This window comes from Furipterus horrens, unplaced genomic scaffold (assembly GCF_987537825.1).
Source record: "Furipterus horrens unplaced genomic scaffold, mFurHor1.1.pri manual_scaffold_11, whole genome shotgun sequence".
Taxonomy (NCBI): domain Eukaryota; kingdom Metazoa; phylum Chordata; class Mammalia; order Chiroptera; family Furipteridae; genus Furipterus; species Furipterus horrens.
Genome location: NW_028327181.1, coordinates 97002372 through 97024154, shown reverse-complemented (window position 1 = coordinate 97024154; position 21783 = coordinate 97002372). Strand labels below are relative to the sequence as shown.

Sequence of the window (21783 nt, the reverse complement as noted above, 5' to 3'; positions counted from 1 at the left end):
AAGTGTTGGCTCCTGTTCCCTCCAGGAACAGGAGGGACAAGGGCCACGTGCGGCTGTTAACTAGGCACTGGGAATGTGGTGAGCGCAGTTTGAGATGTGCCGCGTGTGCGAAGTGCCCACCAGACTTCATACAAAAGCGCAGTCTCTCCTGATTACTATTTTGTCTCGATCACACACTGCACTTGTAAGTTGGTGAGTAAAACCTACTTTAGTTACTCTCACAGGGGCGCTAGGAAGGACTGCTGCTCTTGTGCTCGTCCCATCCCTCCTGGGCAGACAGAGCGGAGGGCGCATGACCTCCTTGCGGGACCGGGACAGTCACAGGGCAGCTCCTCTCTCCAAACAGTTCATAAACGTCATGTAAGATGACAAAAGAGGGCAGAAACAACAGACCACGATGAAGACTACTGCTTGGGTTTTCTCATTTTTTATCCAGCTTTTCCTCACCTTTCTCTAGAAAAGTGTCTTTTATACTCCAAGGCCCACGGTACGAAATGCATCTGACACCATCTCCCCTGTGCACAGCAGTATCAAAACTAGGACCCCCGATGTGAGCTCCAAGGGCGTTTTCTCCTGTTTTACTCTGAGCTCCAGGGACAGTGGCTGCAGCCCACCGCGTGGGTTTTGTGGCCGGACGAGCGTGGAGTCCTGTGGGCCGCAGCGCTCCCTGTGGGTCTGAGGCTGGCAGAGTGGCCTCTGAAGAGCCCAGCAGACGGTCTAGGCCCAGCCCAGGCCACGCCCTGCTGCACGTGGCCCTGAGAACTCAGGTGTGAGCGTTCCCACGTGGCCTCCGGAGAAAGACCAATGGCAACTCAGCTCTATGAGAGCAAACCCCACTGTGAGAAACCACACGCCCTGTTCTAGAGAAAAGCACGCCTAGGACTCCATCCCGATGGTTCTGCACCTCACAGACCAGGAAGGTTTCTAGTCTAGCAAGACCAGGCGTTCCCTTTAAGAAGCTAACTTCCGGAGGTTCCAGAAGACAAATATTCATTCTAACACAACATGGTTTTGAAATTTTGAGGCAATACTTCCTTTTTAATAGCTATTCTACAGGGAATGAATAATAGGGCTGTGATTTTGAAGCTACAGACGTGGCTCGATCAGATCATCAATGAGTCCGACCCCGGCAGAGGCGCGCTGAAGGCCCTCACAACGAGGCTGATGAAAAGCACAACCGTCATGCGGGATGCTTGCGTACCCAGACCGCCGCGTGCCCGAGAAACCAGGTTTTATCATTGTAAACTGGAAATTCCCGGGCAGAACCAAAAGGACCGACCCACCCTGTGAGTGAGCAGCCAGCACGGGAGCCGGAGCCCATGGAGCCCCCGCGCCGACAGCCGGGGGACCAGGCGCTGCCCCACTGCCGAGGCGGCTCACAGAAGGCAGCCTGAAGCGGGGCTCACGGGCCAGGAGGCCCCCGCCACGGGGCTCCCGTGTTTCCACTGCGTCCTTCTCACATGGCAGAGACTGCCAAGTCCAGAGCGAAGAGCCCACGAGTGAGACCAGGCAAGGAACAGAAAAACCCAGCCGGAGGCAGGCAGAGAAAATTAAGAAAAGAAAAGAAAACTTTAGAAGAACAGGAAATTCTGAAAAGGGACAACTGCAGAAAAAGAATAAGCTCTTGAAAAGTAAATATATTTGGTCCCTCCAGCCTTCTCCCAAAATAAAAATGTCAATAAAACAGAAAGCCTAGGCACTCCCACAGAACAAAGAGCAAAAAGACTTGAAAATAGAGGCGAACTGGAAATATAAACAGTCAATTCATTCAGTGTAGGAGGTTTTTCTCGTCTCACAGAGAAACATTCAGGGTAAAATCCAGAAGCTGCAGGACCGAGTTGATCCGAAACCCTCCAGGAGAAGTCAAGAGAAGGCCGCACCTGGCTGGAGGCCCGGCGGTGACTGGAGGACAGCGTGCACGCGTGTGGCGGGGTGTGGCGCTTTCAAAGCCCTGACGAGAACGACAGACCCGAGCCTCAGCTCTCAGGCAGGCAGGGGGGCAGCACAGGCGCCGTGCGGACGCACGAGGACTCCGAAAGCTGACCTGCGCGCACACCAGGCCGCCTTCTCCCAACAGACGGGCAAGGAGTGCCGCTGCCGGGCGCTGGAGCCGGCCTACCGCAGGCTCGCGGCAACAAGAGTCCGGTTCCCAGGGCTGCTCCCCAGCACTGTAACCAGAGGACAGTGAGCGAACAGAGCGCCTGCTGTAATGGGGAACAGGAGCCCCCAGAACTGGAGGGAGTCCTGGTATAACAGGGGCACGCGGCACGGGCAGCACTGAGCCGCTGGTGGCAGGTAAGGGAGGGGCTGCTCTGGTGCTGGGGACAGCTCCCGGCAGAGGGAACCCACTGGAGTGCGGCGTGGCTCCAGGCAGAGCAGCAAGTGGTCCCTGTCATATGCCAGGTGCCGCGTGCCATGCGCAAGTGAACCCCAGGTCAACCAGGAGACACGGCAGAGGCTAATCCAGGTTACAGAACAGAAGTTACGTTATCGACCGTGATCATGTTGGGGCGGCGGGGAGTGGACAGAGGAGTGAGGCTGGCGGCGCATGGGGCGGGCAAGCAGGGCCCCACGGCTTCCTTGGGTGTGGGGGCGGGGTACAAGATCACAGACAAGAAATCCAGGTTGTAGATACAGGTATGGGGTTCCAAAGGGGAAAATAAAGGGACCTGAAATCATGATAAAGTAGCAAAAACGCCCCAGGAGGAAGGAAGGGAGGGGGTCAGGAGCTGATCCCTGCCTCTGACAGAGCGATCAGTGACAGGAGAACGTCAGGTGCGGGCGCCAGTGGCCCGGCTACGAGGAAAGTGAGTTATCACTGGCCGCCCCCGGGGAACGGGTCTGGGCGTGAAGACACAGGGGCAAGCTGATGAACAACCGCTTCAAACACGTATTTGGGTGCCACTGCGTTTTCTTAATGAAAAACAAAAACGCTAACCACAGTTACTAGAAAAGACAGGGATTCTATGACCTAGTGGTCAGACAGAAAAAGGTTCTGGCCAATTTGCAGTGAAAATAAACAAGACATGTATTCACTTTATTTGATGCAGGCTCCTGACCTCAACCACACGATCTATAAATCACGTCTTCCTTCCACACGTCGTCACCTTAAATCACAGTGCCTCTCCCTTCTGGTAAAAAAAAAAAAAAAAAATCATCTAAAAACTTTAAAAGAAAAAGCATATCTTATCCGATCTCATAGATCATTAGATCTCATTTTTCTAATGGAATTTTGCTCTGAGATGAGAAAAATTACATCATGTTTAGCAAACACATTTTCCTCCGCTTAAGCTTATCAACACAACATGGGCCTTCATTCTCATCCTGCCCAGGAGGAATGCACCTCCACAGACAAAATGCTTCGTGTCGTGAAAGAGCAGAGTCCAAGCTCGGGCTGAAGAGCAGCGGGGAGTGACCTGCAACCCTGGCTGGTGTCTGGGGGACCCTGGAGGCTGCAGCAGGACAGGCAGCAGGAGCTGGGGCTCAGACAGCCGTGTCCCCCCTGCCCTCAGCCCCGGGGGGAGCTCGGGGGCTCCTGGGAAGGGCATCCAACCGTGGGGTGGCTTCCTGTGTGGCCCTGAGGGTTAAACTGCAGAAGATGGGCTCATGGGCCAGATGGCAGAGCAACAAACAACTCCTCCTCCCCCGACGACTGCCACGTGCTGCGGCCACGCTTCTGTGCCAGGAAGGCAGCTAAAACCCTCTTCTCTTGCAAAGAATGGCAACTGCGGGGGGCAGCAGCCTGTGCACAGAAGACACAGAGCAGAGCCAGAGGGGCCCCGGGCCTCAGGAGCTCATTTACAAGGTGTCCTGCTTCCAGCATGAGGACCAGCCCGGTATCAGCCCCTCACCATTCCCTTGCAGGGTTCCGATTTAATGAAGGAGATTAAAGTGCCTACAACAAGGGCCCATTGTGCTCGGCTGTGAATAGAAAAGCCACACAAGGGAAGCTTCTATTTATTCCTTTATTTAAATGTTGCTCTGCAGATTTTACCAGTGGGCAGGAACCCAGAGCTGAAATGTGCCCCCCGCAGTGCATACAAAGGAGGGCTGTCTTAAAGGGACAGGGCCCTTCCTCCCAAGCGAAGGCACCCTGCCCAGAAATAGTGCATGCAGCACATGGCCGGCCATCAGTGCTGCGGGCAGGTGCCCAGCGACCTGTCAGGAAGCCCAAGTAAAAACGCAGGAGCACAGGCAACTGCCAACCCAGACAGGTCGCACTGTCTGTCCCCCATCCCAGGGACCTGAATGGGAGTCAGCGGTGTGTGTTAGGGCCAAGGCACCACCGAGGTCCCGGCCATAGCAGGGCCCCCAGCCTCGCTTGGAAAGACATGCAGGCCTTGCTTTCCCACCACGACTCACCCCTCTCATAGCCCCCGCCTTGCAAGGGGAAGGGGCCGGACTGAGCCCAGGTGGAAGGGGGGACCACAGCCCAGGAAGCCCGCCCTCTCCCTGCGTGGAGGAGGAAGACAGACCGCCGGGCTCTACTCCCCCAGCCCCCACCGGGGACTTGGCACCATGGCCCCCAGGGCCTGGCACCCTGTGCAGAGCTGCGTTGGGGAGACTGAGAACACAACCAAGCGCAGGGCCCGGCCTGCCACCCCACTTCTACCGGGCAATGGGGTCAAGTGCAGCGCCGTGCTCTCCCAGGCCCTCCGCAGACACCTTCCGGCTCTGCAGGGGACAGCAGCCATTGACAAATAGCTTTGGGTTCAAAAGTGCAAGTCTGGGAAACTATCCACGGAGCAAGGACAGTGTTTCTCCCTGCTTCTCCCTGCTCCAAAGACTGGAAGAGCAAAGGGCCTGTCGGTACAGAAGTCCGAGCATGGTGAGTCCTGGTCGTGCAGCCGGGCACCCTGACCTCACGCCCGTGTGGACCCGGTTACGTCAGCTCCCCCTGCCCCGCCCTGAGGGTTAGTCACCTGGTCTCCCAGGAAATCCCAGTGACTAACGATGTGAACATTCGAAGGACTAGAGAGAACTCAGGCTTTGGAAACATGCAAATGTTCAGCAAACTTCCGCCAAACCCTGGATTCTTGCTGACTAGGAATACGTGGGGTCAGAGCTTTAAGACAGGGATAAGACTGTCACAAAATTTCAGAGTATCTTTCAGGCAAAAGGCAACACAGAGAGCTGTAAAACCAGAGGCGGTACTGATTTTGCTGAAAGCTCTGAATTTAGAAACAGGCCTGGGACCAGAGCCCACAGGAGGGAAGAGGGACACGGCGAAGGGATGTGGCCGAAGCCCAAAACTTGGAGGCATGTGCTGCTGACTGTGACGATGCGTCCCCAAGGTCTGCTTACTTTGGGAAACCAATGACCTCTCCTTCCTACTAGGTGGAACCCACAGCCATCCCTTCTAAAATGGACCAGCACATGGTTCAGCCTTAGCAAGGACGCAGGTCCTGACACTGTTATGACGTGGACCGGCCTTGAGGCCACTGTGCTGAGTGAGCTCGGCCAGATGCAAGAGGACGAGTCCTGTGTGATCCCACTCACACGAGGCCCCGGAGCAGCCAGGCCCCGAGAGACAGGAAGAGGATGGTGGGTGCCAGGGACTCTGGGCGGGACAGGGAGTTGTTGGTTCATGGGGACAGTTTCAACTTTACGAGACAAAGAAGCTCTGGAGATCGGTTGGACGATGGCCATATATTTAATGCTACTGAACTGTGCACCTGAAATGGTCTATTTAGTGCTGTATTTTATAATTAAAAAAACTGAATAGCAATATCCCGACTTCCTGATTTCTGCTTACCTCAGTTCCTCTCATAAGAGGCTATACCCTGCCTTTCGTGTGGAAACTTTAAAAGAGTATCCCACCGCCGACTTACAGGCCTGCACACACGGCCAGGGCCAGAAGGCGGTAAGGCGGCGTGCGGCGCGCACACTGCCACTCGGCACGCGCAGGGACAGTGCCGTCTAGCGAACTGCCAACATGCATACTGAGACTCTTCTGGTTTAAATTCTTTCCACACAAAAGCCACTGAGTCTCCCACCTAGAAGTAAGTGCATTTAAGCTTTTATTACCATCCTCTGCATTTTGGAGGAAAACCTTCCTAAGCACCAACCCAACAGCTCAGGCTGCCCGGTGAGGGGAGGACACCTGCGCAGGGTTTATACTGACTGGTTCGCTCTGTGGCCTTGGGGACCCACCTCTCCCGCCCCAGTCACCATCGCTGCCTTCTCGAATGAGAGGGTGTCCACGAAAGAGCTCCATAAGTGGTCTCATAAAAGCCAGGTGTTTTATCTTTTATCTTCCACAGAAAATGCCAGAACTCGAAGACTTAGTTGGTGTAATGTTCTGATTTAACCAGCTAACCAATGGGAAATGAAGTCAAATGTCAAGGCAATAAAAGAAACTAAGTCATAAAAGTTTCATTTAGAAAAACAAAGTTAACATCTGCTTTCAATAAGAGGTCAACAAGAAAAGAGCCATTTTAAGAAGCTCACCCTTCTCTAAGACGGCAGCGCCACCCCGGGCTGCTGTGGCCCTGTCCCACTGGCACGCCCACACCCGCCGGCTGCAGGGCTGCCTCTGCAAGGACCACAGGAGCGGAACGCCAGCGGGATGCAGCTCCCCACGGGAGAACCGACCCCGCCTCGGGCGTCCCCAGGGCCTCGGCAGAGTCCTGGGCTCTCAGGAAGTCCGGAATTCCCCGCCCCGCCGCGACCCAGCCCTCCGTGCCACCCCCCTTGCCCCCGAGGCCCTGGCAGGCCTGTGCCAGCTGCCCCGCCGTCACCCCGCACAGCTGTGCCCCCACACCCCTGCACGTCCAAAACAGAGGCCCAGGGTTTTCCTAAGAAGCCAGGTCTCACTTTTCCCTGGTTCCTAAAACCTATTAGTATGCTGGCCCTTTGTAAAACCCTGGCTGTTCCCGGCTGGGATGGACCCCTAGGATCAAATTAAAGGTGCACTCCAGCTCCTCGTCTGCATGCATTATTGGAAAGGGGGCTCCCCACCCCCAGGCAAGGTCCCGAAGTCCTTACAGAATAACAGCAACTCCTGCAGTACACGGCAGGGGACAGAATCCCCCGAGTGTGCCCCTGGGCGTTCTGCCACCCTACTTCTGACCCCTGAAGCAGGACCGCAGGACCACAGACACCGTTCTCAGCTTGTTCCTGAATCTCAGGCCTAGAAGAATCCACACTGGATGCCTGAACCTCTCTCAGAGGAGCCGTGGAAAGGCCCTCAGAGGCGAGAGCAGAACACGAAACCGCAGGCAGCCGAGCAGGGACCAGCGCCTGCACACGGCAGCGGGGCCGGGCTCCGGGGGCCACGAGCGGCAGGTCACAGAGCGGGGCCCCCGCACTCGACATGGCGCTCCGCACCGAGGGCTCCCTGCGCCCTCCACCCGCCTCTTACCCAGGGCGAGGCCTCTCTCCCGCAGCCCCCTCGTCCCGGCGGCACCAGCAGCAACGTCAGAGCCCGGGCAGGTCGCAGCTGTCCGCTTCAGAGCCCATGGCGGACCAGCGCCACGACCCCACAGCCCCCGGCTCCCGGGTGCCCCCACAGCGCCCGGGGGAGGGAGGGACGGCGCAGGCAGAGCATGTGTGCCAGCACAGCCAGGGTGGAGGCAGCGGGAGGAAACAAAAGCTGAGCGAAAGCCCGTGGGACTGGAGCCGATGCTGGTAGGGATGCTGGCGTGGCCGGAGATGGCGGGGCGCGGGGCTGTCGCCTGGCTGACACTCGGAGTCTGTGCTGCTAAGCTCCTCGCAGGCTCATTGCCATGAATGCAATTATGGTCGCCCCTCCTCCGGCCCCCCCACGCGGGCCTCCTGCAGGGGAGGGGACACACCGCCAGCATTTGTTCACAGGCTGTACTGGCTTCTCCCTCCCCCTTAGAAGTAAAACCCTAATGGCCGATTCCCCGGAGACGTTAACCCTTACTGAAGACGCCAGCCCATCACTGAGCGGACAGAGGGATCTATGGAGAGCAGGCTCTTCTGTCACCCCTAAGCACAAGGCCACCTCCTTCCCCTGCTCTGCGCCAGGTCAGCGGGCCGTGACCTCAGCGGACTGCTTCACACGATCCCCCTGCCTCCTGCGCTCCGAGGCCTCAGGCCCCGCTCTCCACACGGATGCTCCAGCCTCTTCCCCAAAAGGGCGCGCCTCCCACGCAGGGCACGTGCTGGCCACTGTCTCCACACGCTGGCAACGGTTCCGGGTCCTGACCAGGGGCTGCAAAATCACACCTCAGCACGTTCTGGTTCGACTGAGTTAGGCAATACTGGACGATGGCAGGGAACAAGAAACCTGATGACAGCCTCAGAGCAGTGTCCGTCAACCTTCGGAGGGGGCGAGGGTCACCAAGGACACAGATCTGGGAATCCAGGACCCAAGGCCCGGCTTCCACAGGCGCGCGCCCCCACGTAAGTAAGAACGGGGGACAACGGGGGCAGCTGTCTGCCGACCACTCTGACAAACACTGCCGTTAACTAATAAGGGAAGAGACAAGGGCTTTAAGCGGAGTCCCAAAGAAGCAAGAAGGAAAACAGAAAATGAGTCACTACTCTAACTAGATGAGGGCTCTTTGACCTCGGCACTGACGACAGGCTGAGGGTCACTGTTCCTTGCACGGCAGCTGGTCCAGCTGCACCCTGGCCCTGCCCGCTGGATGCCAGTAGCACCAAGGCCCCACCCCCAGGTGTGACAACCAGAAATGTCTCCAGATAGTGCCAAACGTCCCCTGGAGGGGAAAACCGTCCTGGTTAAGAACCACTGCTCTGGATAAACAACAAAAAAAGGGAATAAAAACCTAAAAACACCCCACCTTCCACTGACTCCCAGTTCTCTCTCCTTAGGAAACTGCTATTAGGAGGCACCCCGCCTCCTATTAATGGGGCCCTGTACTCTGGGGCTTCTTCATCATCGTGACAGGGTCCCCAGCCCTGACCCAAACACTCGGGCTCTGCAGCCCGGACTCCGTCCTTAAGAAGCAGCCATGACATGAACAATTTTGTTTTGGGGCCAGAATGGCAGTCCTCACCTGAAAGAATCATAGGAAGTCTATGAGAAACAAACCCTGAAATTATTTATGAAACCTGTTTTAAGCTGCAAAAGGATACAAGTTTTCAACAAACGTGGTCATACAGGTGGCACTTTAAATAACTAAATAAAATCTCATAAAATATAGAGAAAAATAACATTATTCAGTCAGTGGGGCGGGGCAATTAGCTAGCCGCCCGGGGGAAACGAAGTTGTATACCTACATCATGACAGAACTAATCCCAGATGAATCAAGGACTGTAATGTGAAAAAAGAAACCAGAAAAATTCTGGAACAAAAAACCAGATTAGCAGGGTCACAGTCTCGGAGCGCCTACCTGGCTTGGCACCCTCGGATGAGAAGTCTTGGAGTGGAACACGAAGTCCTGTGAGCTAAAGGCAACCACCAGGACGAGAAAGCATGGGACAGAGGTTCCGTATTTAACTCCCAGACAGGTGGCTTCGTGAGGACCAGCAGAACAAAGATGAGCACAACCGCAGGGACAGAGCCGCACCGCGGCCACACGCGAGGAGGGGCTTCGGCTCTCCAACTACACAGCACACGGTAGAACGTGCATACTGCACGGCGCCCACCGGCCCGGCGGGGACCCTCACGCGCGAGGCAGGCCTCTGTGCGGGGCCTGACCTGCCGCAGCACCAGGATGCTGTAGTTTCCCAGGTGGGGTTCCACCTGGGGTCGGTGAATCAGAACCCTGAACTCTCAACAGAAAGTACAATGGAGCAGAGACTTCAGAGCCAGAAAGGAAAGAGCCACTGGATCTTTTTAGGTGGGAAGTTAGGCCTTCATGATTTCTCTGCAGAGCAAGGAAGAGCACACGCAAGTCAAGAAGCTATTTTAAGAAACGAAGGAGCATGTGGGGCGATCCTGAGCCCGGCAGCACAGAGGACAGCGGACTTGACTTTCCTGCCTCTGTCTTCCCTAGTCAGTGTGTCGCCTCAGTCTACCTATCCAAGTCCTGCACGTGCTCAGGAGAACACGTGAGGTCACCAGGTCCTCACATCTTACCACGCTGTTTAACTTCAGTTCCTGCTGCCTGATGTGCCACTGGGAGGCCGGCGGCGGCTCCCCTGGCAGAGCTGACTGGCTATACCCGGTCACTCGTCAGATGCTCCATGGCACCACAAGTCTGGGACCACTCTGCATTTGGTGACGGTCCCAGCTGCAAGACGAAACCCATCTGAATCCCCCAAAGCTGAAGCTCTTCACGAGGTAAACAGGAGAAGGCCTGCAAGTCCTTTTCTACAAAGGAAACCTCAACTGAGCAGAGGCAAGGACAGTGTAACTTCAGTAAAGGTGCCTTTGGAGAGCTGTCAAATGCAAGAGAAATATGAGGAATGGATACTATTAAAAACTTCCAGAGGGTCTAGACTCCACCTTGAAGTAACCAGCAGCAAGCTGCAGGTAGGTTCTGTCAGCTGCCACCACAAACACACTTCCAAGACCCTTCCAGAGCCACAGAGAGGGCTGGTCCACAACAGCTGGCATGTGTCCCGTGTCCTAGGTCTGGATGCCTGCTACCCAGACCCGCGGCACCTGCTCGTCCTTGCCTCAGCTGACCGCTCTGCAGGCTGACAGGGCCCTTACGGCCCCTGGCCTGTGCCTGCCAATACCCACAATCCCTGCCTTTTCTCCCCCAAAGCTGGCTTCTCCGACAGAACCTGCTGCCTTCCACATCCTCCCTGCCTAGCGGACCCCGGGTCCTGCCCATCGGCAGTCAGCCACCCGCATCTATCGTAACAAAGAACCTGGGACCGGGCTGCAGAAAGCCTAGGAGAACTTCGCCCTTTTCAGAGGGGCAGAACACCCCCCCACTTCTGCTCACCTTCCTCGCCAGGAAGAAAGGGCAGTTCTGACCCTCTGCCCAGCACCACAGCCGTTCAGCTCCGGGATGCTGCACAGGAGAGCCTAGGAAATTCAGATTGGAGAGAGTCCCCTTCAAAACTTGCCACAGCAGATGGCAACGCCGCTCTGCTGTGATGTGTGTTTTGTGTGCCAAGTGTTCCTGCTTAAAAATAAAGATCTAACCATTTTTGATTCTGCAAAATACAAACTCCACTCATAAGGAAGGGCGTGAGAACTCTCTACAGGAACACGAATTTATAGTTACAGCGCTTGGCCGGTCCTCTTAGTACCCAGCTCAGCCGCAGCAGCCTGTCTAACACGAGGCTGGCAGAACCACAAGCGAGGCAGTCGGAATGGGAGGAGTGGGACGTCAACGTGGGGACAGCACCGCAGGTGCTGCCTGAGAGCCCAGTGTTCTGGTTGAAAGGCACGGCACACAGTTCTATTTGGAGTATCTTCCTATAAATAATACTATTTTATACCCATATGGCAGCTTATAGCTTAAAGTGTTTTTTTCATTTCCATTTTTATTAGAACTTTACAACAAAGTCGAACTATGGGTATAAATAATCTACCTAAGGCAAGCTACTAACAGACAGAGCCCAGTTCTAACTGTGGGTCACTGGCTGAAGCCCTCAGCTCTTCACTTTCTCTGACTGTTACAGTCAGACTCCCGTCAGCTCAGCACTTACTGGGCATGTGCACAGGCCCAGCTATGCTCGGAGCCAGGCCTCAAACAGCTCGGGTCCCTGCTCCAAGTGGAACCTGCAGGCCAGCGGGGCAGGCGGGGGGTCCGCAGCTGCAGCTCAAGCCGCTGGGCCAGCACTTGAAGGATGAACAGATTCCCCAAAGGGAGAAGCAGAGACCAGTGGGGTGCACAAACCACAGGTGGCGAGGGGGCCGGGAAGAAGCGAGGTGCCGGGGTCAGGCAGGGTCCAGGGCATGCGGGGACTGGGACAGCACTTGGAAGAGAGCCTTGCACGTGCCTGTGAGGTCCTAATGGCCCACACAGCAAGGAGCTTGGATTCCCCCACGAAGAGAAGGTTCAAAGGACAATCAAAGGGGGCTAGGCATTAAAAAGGTAAGAATGAGTAGCTAAAACCAACCTAGGGCAGTGAGGACAGCAGTGCCCAAGTCAGCGCACAGGCCAGCTGTCCCTCGGTCGCCCCTGGTGACACCGGGATGCAGGATGAGTGAGCATCCTGCCCTGGGCAAGGACAGAGGCGAAAGCGACAGGAGAGGATCCGACTCCTTTAAAGAAACTCTCAAAGCCTGCAGGTGACAAAACCCAGGAGAAGCAGCTCTGTGCGGGGCACAAGGCTGACGCTTAGCTCTCCCCCCACTGGCATCTTGGGGACCTGCCAAGGAAGGGCCACAGCCTCCTTCCCTCTCACCTCCGCCTGAAGCCACGCCTGCATCTCATCTCAACACGGGGGCTTCGACTTCAGCACTGGGCCAAGGGCAACAGGCCCAACACCCCCAGGAGGGAAAAACACAAGCTGCTCCCCAAGGTTCCTTCCTCAATGCAAAGGTGCCCACCGTTAACCCTTCCCCTTAACTCGGACCTCTGGGTCCCGGCCCCAAAATGGGGCCCCATTCCGGCCACTGAACCAAGTGCACACAGAGTGGCTGACTTTAAATTTGAAAGCCTCTAGGATGGCCAGAGGCCCACGACATGGGACCCCTGGTTTAGACTCTGAAATGACCCCCTCGCTAGGTCTGAAGCCAGGCTCACACAGAAGGGCACGGTCACAGCACTCCTGTCTGCCCAGGCCAGGCTGGTCACACCTACTGTCCCCGCGTCATCAGTAGCAAGTGTGTAATGTCCTCTTCCATTCTCAAAAGTGTCCCCCACTTTCCAAAATCAATTAATTTTGTCATCCTCACCCAAGGACATGCTTATTGATTTTAGAGAGGGGAAGGGAGGGAGAAAGAGAAGGAGAGAAACCGCGATGTGAGAAACACTGGTCTGTTGCCTCTTGCGTGTACCCCGACTGGGACCGAACCTGAGACACTGCACTCTATAGGGTGATGCTCCAACCGTCTGAGCCACACCGGCCTGGGCCAAAAGTGTCCCCTTTTGAACTAGAGACCCTGGCTCGTGTGGACTCACCATTCAGATACAACACCACCCACATGGATGTTCACCCCAACCTAGAACTGCCTCTGTTACTGCCCCCCTTCAAACGCAAAGTGTTATAAACACGAATATGGTCCTCTCCCCCGAAGCCTGTCATACATGGTACAACTTTCCAAATCACCCCACAGATACGGTCCCAGACAATCTGGAGGTGGAGCTACTACAGGAGCAACTTTAAAACGTGGTTTACAGTCAACTCGATAAGGAAAAGCATAAGAAGAAACCCCAAAGCTGACTCTACCCTGAACACAACCCACTCTGAAGAGGGCAGCAGTGCGAACGGGACAACAGTAACAGAACAACAAGTTTTTTTAATTAAGGGGAAAAAAGATAACAACACGATGAAAAAAAGACTCCCCTCTGCGGTACAGCCTGACGGTTATTCCCACCGCGCTCCCTCCCGGCCGCTGGCTCCCAGCCGGCACACGCCGCGGCGTCCCACGCCAGGGCCTGCAGACCAAGGGCCACAGTGACCCCCACACACTCCCATGGCCCTGGCACGGCGGGAAGCCCCGACCTGCGCTTTCAGACGGCTCTTCTGCACAGCCTTTCGGGATTTACAAGCCACAGACTGTGTCATCCTTTTACTCACTGCATCACTGTTTACAGTGTGGGTGTAGAGCCGGAGGAAGTTCAAACGGTCTTTAGCTCCAATCAGAAGATTCCCATCCCATTAGCTATGTATGTTCCCTTTGTCACATTTTATCTCAGAAAATGGGCACAGTTTATCCTGAACCTCACGGCGATTTCAACCTGGTCTCTGACGTCTTTACTTTTCAGTGTCACACTCACTAGGACAAAGAAGCGACTCCCAGAGCTTCTGACAACTGTTACTCGGACGCAGGAAGTCCAGGCGCAACTGCCAAGGCAGAGCACCCGCGCCCCGAGGCGCGCCCGGCAAAGGCTGGGGACACGGGCTCTTTGGTTTAAAAACACACCAAGTTCCTCCCCGCCCACCCCCCACACACAGACACACACACACACAGACACACACACGCCTCAGCTTCTCATCGGCCTTCCGCCCGAGAACAGTGGCACCGAGCAGTCTGGGCTGCTACTCCCCGCAAAGGCCGTGAAACTGGCCACAGGGCTCACGCACTGACCGAAGGTGATACTTAACCCCCCGGCACACCCAGGCCGGGCCGGCACTCACCAGCCCCCTGCTCAGCTTTCAGGACCATCTTCCTCCCCGGCACAGCAGGCCACAGCAGGCCCCTGAAGGCGCTCGGTCAGCCCTTCCAAGGCGAGCTCAGCAGTTTCCCGGGGAGGTGGGGCCGGGAGGGGCCGGGAACACCTGGGGCTGTCTCGTCCGGCCGCCACAACAGCTCCCAACGAACCCCGGAAGTCCTGGCTGTGCTCCGCACCAATCAGCCGCCAGCCTCCAGCAGCCTCACTTGTCACTGGGTTCCCAGTCACCACCCGGTTCCTGAAGTCAAGCCCCAGCGGGTCCCTAGGCGTTAACCCTCTCTCTCCCCCCTACAGGCGCCCTGGGCTGCAGGCCGGGAGGCTCACAGCTGCTCCCCAGTCTTCCTCAGACTTGACCACAGCAGCGGGCGCAGCGTGCTGTCCTCTCTCCACTTTCCATGTTCTATCTCAGGACGGAATCTCAGAAAAGCCCTGGTCCTCACGGTGAGGTAATACAGCACACTGCCCAAGAGAATGGCTAAGAAATCCTAATCACTGGGTCAGAGTTATGAAAAAGCAGAAGGCGGGCTTTAGAGGCAAGGGAAAAAAATCCGAGGGCCACACTCCCAACATGAGTTCAATTTTCTCCACGTTCTCCTGCCTCATGCGCTCCACCAAAGCGGCCTTCTCTGCACACTCTCATTACACACACGACACATGCTCGCTGTGGAAATCAGGTAACAGCAGCCCAGGGACAACCAGTTCTTCCAGACTTCTGGTATGTATTCTATTCTCATTCTCTCTCTCGTGTAGCTCCGTGTATCTCTCTATATCGCCCATAGCTCTCATGTGTAATTATGAGATATATTTCTCTCACTAGATACATTTATATCAAGATCAGTTCATAAACATAGATATATAAATATATACAAGGAACAATATATGTATACATATACAGAGTGTTGGATATTTTATATGCTGCTTTATACCCAGCTACTGTTACTTAGAACAGACATTCTCCATGTCTGCCAATGGACAGCTAGCACACTGTTGATAATTCACAACGTGGACATAGTATTTAAGCGTCCCCTACGGTGAGTCTTGTAAGTGGCTTCGATTTTCCTCCAATCTTGTCTCTCATCATTTCCTTAGCAAACATCCCCAAAAGCAGAACTGCTGGGCCTAGATGCAGGTTCCCAAGCGGTCACTTACCAGTGACAGCCAGCAGCGGGGCATCACCATGTCGAGAGCCCTCGAGTGCTCACTTTGTGTCGGCCTGACCTGGCCCAGCTCAGTCAACCCTGACAGCACCCCATGGGGCAAGTGTTACGACCTGGAGCCCCCCTTCCCAGAAGAGAACACCGAGACTCAGACACATTACACAGCCTGCCTGGCGTTCGACCCTGTGTCTGGCTGCAGGGCCCACGCCCCGGTGGTTCCCCGCATTGGTCCTGCAGCCAGCATGTGGGGGTCGGAAGCTGCTGTCCTGGGCTGGGTCCCCATCCTGCTGTCCTGGGTCGTCACCACAGCAGAAACACTCAGATCTACAGCAAGACACCAGAGCACCACCTCTAGTCACGCTTTGAAGGCAGCCACAGGTGCCTCAAGGGCAGCGGACTTGACCCACCCTTTCCCTTCTTGCCAAACCATAAACATATACAGTGCTTGGCAAAAGTAGGTTTACAGCTGTGAGTATGCAAAACAGTTTATTCTTGTATTATTATTTACTTGTATTACAACTGTAAGCCTACTTTTGCCCACCCCCATATTTTTTAAAACCGCTCTGTTTTGAGGAGGCACTAAAATAAACCCGACTCTTCCCTTTAATTCCGCATGCTGACATCACAGCCAGGCTTCCCCCTGCCACGGAGAATCCCGGGAGAAGCCTCATCCCGCTCCACTTCAAAACCGAGGTGTGATGATTTCCAGCTGGGCCCCTCTACCCTCTGGCTCAGGGCCGTTTCCTGCTGTCAGGGCACAGCGTCTCAGCAGCGGACGCCACAGGCAGCCGCTGTGCTCAGAGCTCCGACAGACCCTGCCCAAGGCCACAGCGCCCACAGGACGCCCTTCGCTTCTGTCGGCCTGTTGGGGACGAGAGCTTCGGGTCGCCCGACGTTTGCAGGCCTGATGATGGAGGTGCTCAGGAGCTCCTCATGAGTGACAGGGGTCTCTTCTTTTGTGAGTTGCTTGTTCACGTCCTCTGACCATTTTCCGACCGGTTACCTCCCCTTATTCATCTGGAGATGACTAATGTATGTGTTGCAAATATTTTTCTCACAATGTCCCTTGTGTTATCTTCTGTCTCAGAGGAGTTTTGGTGTTCCGATCTAATCCCTAATCTTGTCCCCAACCGTCTCATTCAGCATTCTCCGGCACCCTGGGCGCCGAGGACCGGAGCCGCGGCAGAGAGCCCACCCTGCCCTTGCGGTGTTTACACGCCATCGGGAGCCGAGAGGGCAGGGAAGCAAGAAGTAAATGCACAGGATGGGATGTCAGATGATAAATGCTACCTGGGGGGGGGGGGGTCGGGGGCTGGGGGCTTGTCAGGGATGGGCTCCTGAGGACAGCCAGAAGGCCAGCGTGGCTGGAGCGGAGAGAACAAGGTGGGGGGCAGGGGGAGTGAGGAGGACGGGAGGGCCAACCGGGGCCTTGGAGGCTGTTTTAAGAACTCTGGTTTCCACGGTGGGTGAGCTGGGTAGTGCCTGCCAGGGCTGAGCACAAAGTGCAAGATCTCACTTCCCCAGCTGCTGAGGAAGCACAGACCGTGGGCGGAAGGGCAGGCGCAGGGAGCCCACGGGGAGGCTGTTACAACCATCCAGGCGAAAGCCGGGCGGCGTGAGCAGGGCGCGGCCAGATCGCTGTTCTGCGTACTTTAAGGCAGAGCCCAGGACTAGCCGTGGGGTCCACGTGGGGTGTGAAAGGGGTCATGGGAGAGCCGGGGCTTCCACCTGGGTAAGGAGAAGAACACACCTTCAGGAACAGGTGCCCCCCCACTCCGCACGGCCCACCTCAGCTGCGTGGCCCCATCACTCTGCCCTCTCGTGGCCCATCCCTGCTCTGCCCCCCCAGCCCGTGACACTCACCCCCGCCCCACCCCCCACTGCTGCGCTCCTGCGGCACCTCCAGGCTCACATCCTCACAGTGGGGACTCTAAATTGTCACCTAGCCATCCTTCCTGTTTGTGCGCGGCAGGCCTTCAGGACAGGTTTCTGTCTGGTGCCCATAGGTTGCTGGCAGGAGAGCTGCCACTTAGGCCTTAACCCGGGAGCAGGGCGGGGCACGCCTGGCCTAAGCCCGCTGGCTACCGTCCCAAAGTTAGTGCAACACCATAATGCTTTTCAAAAAGGAGGTAATGAACAGACAGACACGTCTTCAGTTCCTTCCGACAGAAATCTGAAGCGCCAAATTACAGGTCTGACTCACTCCTAGGGACGCGCGCAGCTCATCACCCACACGCGGGCATTTCTGAGACCGGGAGCGGGCGCGACTCAGAATGACGTCAGCCAGCAGGCACAGAGCGGGGCTGCCCTGGCGAGCTGAACTGAGCCGTCCGGTCCGGAGCCCCAGGCCCGGGAAGGAAGCTGCTCAAGGTTCAAAGGCCGCTCTGAAATAACCAGGAGAACGACAGCGGGTCACAGAGCCAGCTCAGGCCTCCGGGCCTCAGAGCAGCGTCTGCGGAGCGAGGCAGGGGCCGGCCCAGGCCTGTACCAAACCCAGCAAGGGGGAGAAAACCACCGCCGTCCGTCCTGAGTACCACACGAGGCTGTCTGGGGGCTGGTGTTTGACTCAAGCCCCTTCTTACTTTCAGGTAACGGAACACTGTACACAGCCTCAGTTCCTCACCCCGGCCTCACCCGCTCTGCCGGGGGATAAGGTGAGAACGTGCCAACACGCAATGGGCTGAAAGGACACGAGAAGAACGCTTACAGGGACACACGCGATATTCTGGGGACAGCACTTTTCTCAGCATGGTCCCCACATTGGTCACAATCCCAAGGAGAGAGACGCACTCAGAGCGGGACTGGAGAGTTAGGAAAGGCACTGGCTAGAAAAGTGAGGACAGGGTTTGGGGAGACCAACAGGAGTGACAGAGCCTCCAGGGTCAGCCAGAGGGTGCGGCTGCTATCAACGCCAGGCCCGCAGGATGAGGTGGCCGAAGGGAGAGGCCACCCGGCAGGAGCTTTGGCAGAGGGCTCAGCTAACCCTCAGCTATGGGGCTGGGACACCAGACCTAGACCCTCCAGCAGACGGCAGGCTGGGACGGCAGGCTGGGACGGCACAGAGTGGAGGCACCGGGAGCCACCCTGAAGTCTTCGTGGGCCCCGTCATCTGCCAGCTGAGCCTCAACTCCTTATCCTGGTTTCAAGACCCTCCTTAATGTGCCCCTGCTGCCTCTCCTGTCCCTCATCTCTCACCTCTTATGCCTGTTTCTTTCTTTAAGCAAAATAACATGCACATATCATATGAAAAGAGACCAGTACCTGAGGCTTAACATAGAAACCCACAATTTCCTGCCCGGATCTGCCCCGCCCGTGGATCCTGCCGCGCAGAGGAAGCTCTCTCTGCTTCTGCTCCTTTGCCCCGTGCTTCTAGAGGACACGCTCCCGCCGCTGGCTCTCAGTTCTAGACGCCCACAGCCCGCTGTGGGAGAGGAAGGTTAGCTCTTACCCCCACCCCTACACACGCACACGCGTGCCTACCCACTGGGGACACTTACATATGAACTTCTGATTAAATCACTATTTCCATAGATATGGCTGAAAACATAGCTAAACCAGGTCCTGGGAATAAAGTTACCGTAAAGACAGTGAGTATCATTTTTTGTACTGCTTGCTCAGTTCTGTCTGTCACTGGCTGCCCACCAGACTCTCCACCAAGGATAAAACCATCAATGCAGCCACCACGGCCGTGCGATCTGCGATCTGCTCTCTGGAGCAGCCCCCCGCTTCTCCCCACTCCCACCCCAGCCTGGTCGTGCTGCTCCTGAGCCCGCTCTCCGGCAGCACCCTAGGAATGCCCTCAGCCGTTAGGTGCTTACTTTGGTGGAGCCCACCCTCTGACAACCAACAAAGAAAGGGTGCGGCGGGGGGGGGGTTCCACCACACTGGCGTGGGTTTTGCGTGTGGAAAACACCTCCACTCTTCTCCACACCTGGCGGACATGGCGGCCGGGTACAGAACTCTGCGACGCAGCCCTTCCCCTCAGAGTGACACAGACGCCCACTCTCCGTCACTGCATGGCTGCCAGCGACGGCGCTGTTCCGGTTCCCGGGGTTGCACACCTGGCCTTCGTAGGAAACAAGGACATAGTGACTCCCAAGCCAGTAGAAAGTCAATTAGTAACAAAGGGCAAATGTAATTAAAGGGTCTCTGAGAAGGGCGCTGACAGCATTAGCATATTCACAAATCACAACAGGGGCGTTTAGATCTATAATCGCGTTAGATTGTAACTCCAGAGTAACCAGTCATGGAGAAACAGGGAAGGAGGAGAGGGGAGGGGGAGCTAGTTGCGTTAGGGAGGGGGAGCACAATCACTTTAGGGTGAGGAGGCTGGTCAATTTCTCTTTGCCGTGGCAATTTCAGGGTGGGGAAGCCAAGACTATAAAACCAGCCACCTTTGTCTACTTGTCCTGCACATTCTCCTGACTGAGGGTGTGCCCGGCTCTGCAGACTCGTGAATAAAGGCCTTGCTTTACTGCTCAAGTCCTGTGTCCCGGTTTTTATTGTGAGCATTTCTCACACCTTCTCCCCCCAGAAGGCTTCCAGGACCTTCCCTCTGCCCTTGGTGCTGTGACATGCCATAGCGGGGCGGGGAGGCTGGGCCCTTTTCATACACCATGTGAGCCACTGGGCAGACCCTAGTTCTGAGGTCTCAGAGTTCCCCAGTAATCTCCTATCCTTTTTCCTTTGGTTTTTGTTTCTTTTGAATTTCTATTAGACACTAGATCACCAATGTGGACCATTTACTTTTTCTTATCTTCCATTTCTACTTTTATCTCCTTTTGAGCTACCTTCTTGCAATGGACTGAAGGTTTCTGTCTCCTCAAAATTTGTATGTTGAACCACCCACCGGATGGTGCTTGGAGGTGGAGCCTTTGGGAGGGGAGCCCTGGGGAGGGCGGAGCCCCCAGGATGGGACCAGGGCCCTGGGGAGAAGAGGCCAGAGGCCTACCATGGTCTCCTGCCACCACGTGAGGACACAGCCCCCTGCAAACCAGAAAGAGGGCCCTCACCAGCACCTCGATCCCAAACTTGCAGCTCCATACTCAGAAATAAATGTGGTTTATGCCATCCACCCTGTGGTGCTCTGCCATAGCGGCCCAAACTAAGATAATTCTCTAGTCTCTCTTCTAATCTTTCTAGGAAATGTTTTATTTATGCTATTCTGAATTTGCAAGAACCCACTCTTAATCCCTGAGTATTGTTTTTTGATAGCATCCTATTCTTGTGCCATGAATGTAATATCTGAGATTGTATGTATGTAGTTTTTAAAGCCCTCTTCTATATCTTCCACAACTAGTTTCCTCCAATTTCTTTTCCTCTTTGCTTTGTTCTCTCGTTACTGCGGAGGGCTTTCCTTCACTATCTAGTCGGCACAGGCTGTTTCTTCACCAGTAGGGGTGAGGCCCTAACGTCCTGATGAGAAGCTCTGGGTGGGGGGTGGGGCCTAGTGAGGGGCAGGTGTCATTGTAACACAACAAAGCAGTGACCAAAAGAAGGCGTTCCCCAGTCTCCTCCCTGGCCAGGAGCATTTGGGGAGCCAGCCAGAGGGAGGAACGATGGGAAGCTCCTGAGTACACAGGCTTCTACTCACTCCACTTCTTAAAAAACCAAACCGTCTCGTCTTGCCAAAACTGGAAGAGAAACCACCTTGCTGCCGAGACGGAGCAGAGATTGGGACACCACTCACTGCCCACACGAGCACCCCCAACCCTCCCTCCAGCACTGAGCCGCACCCCACATCTCCATCCTCAGAGGCCCCTGATGCCTCGAAGCCTTCCCGGGATTTGGGGGTACATCATTTTGCTTCCTGATGCCCTTCACCCCCAGGGCTTAGCTCTCCCCCAACAAGCTGCTGGTGGGAGAGGGCCTGGGGCACACAGGGTGGGTGGTGACAAAGCCCTCGGCCCCTGCAGAGCCCTCCGCACATACCCAGGGGGGTGCTGCAAACGCTCTGGGGGTTACTTCCGAGGGGGTTACCTGAAAGACATGAACTTGTACTGCTTTTCCTCAGACACGTGACTAGCACTGAATGGATCTGGGGGGAGGGGAAGACTCCAGGACAAAGAAATATGCTGTGTCACAGAGAATTCAAATGAAGACTTGCCTGGAGTACGCCTGCCCACCTTGCACCTGGCAAAGCCGGCGATGGGGTTTCTGATTGCAGCTGCCCGTATGTACCTTTGTGGAGCAGAATTTTTACCACTTTTATCATCAAAAGAAAAGTCAAAATCTATTAGATTAAAAAAAGAAACAAACAAAAAAAAACCTAACAAACCAACCCCAAACCCCAAACCATGCCTTTTTGCCCTTTGTTTATTTTATGTACAGAATGTGAATTTCATTTTTTACAGAAGAGTCATTAACTTTTCAAGAAAAAAATAAGAACAAGAAAGGTGCAGTTCTTCACAATGTATGATCCTATTTTCCATGAAAATCCATTATCAATG

The 21783-nt window shown here is 55.5% G+C and overlaps 1 protein-coding gene across 4 annotated transcripts in view; it reads right to left on the bottom strand.

The window, feature by feature from the left end:
• The window catches only part of CYTH1 (cytohesin 1), a 66241-nt gene that overhangs the window by 18172 nt on the left and 26286 nt on the right, over positions 1-21783 (bottom strand). The window contains exon 1 of one of the 4 annotated variants that reach the window (XM_090291856.1): positions 14143-14322. The exons of 1 other annotated variant lie outside the window; for it this stretch is intronic. In XM_090291856.1, the coding sequence (XP_090147982.1) occupies positions 14143-14170 (28 nt within the window). In that variant the 5' untranslated portion in view covers positions 14171-14322. Of the gene's footprint in view, positions 1-7363; positions 7471-14142; positions 14323-21783 lie in introns of those variants that run through there. 2 more of the 4 variants (XM_090291858.1, XM_090291859.1) reach the window with 2 other exon arrangements.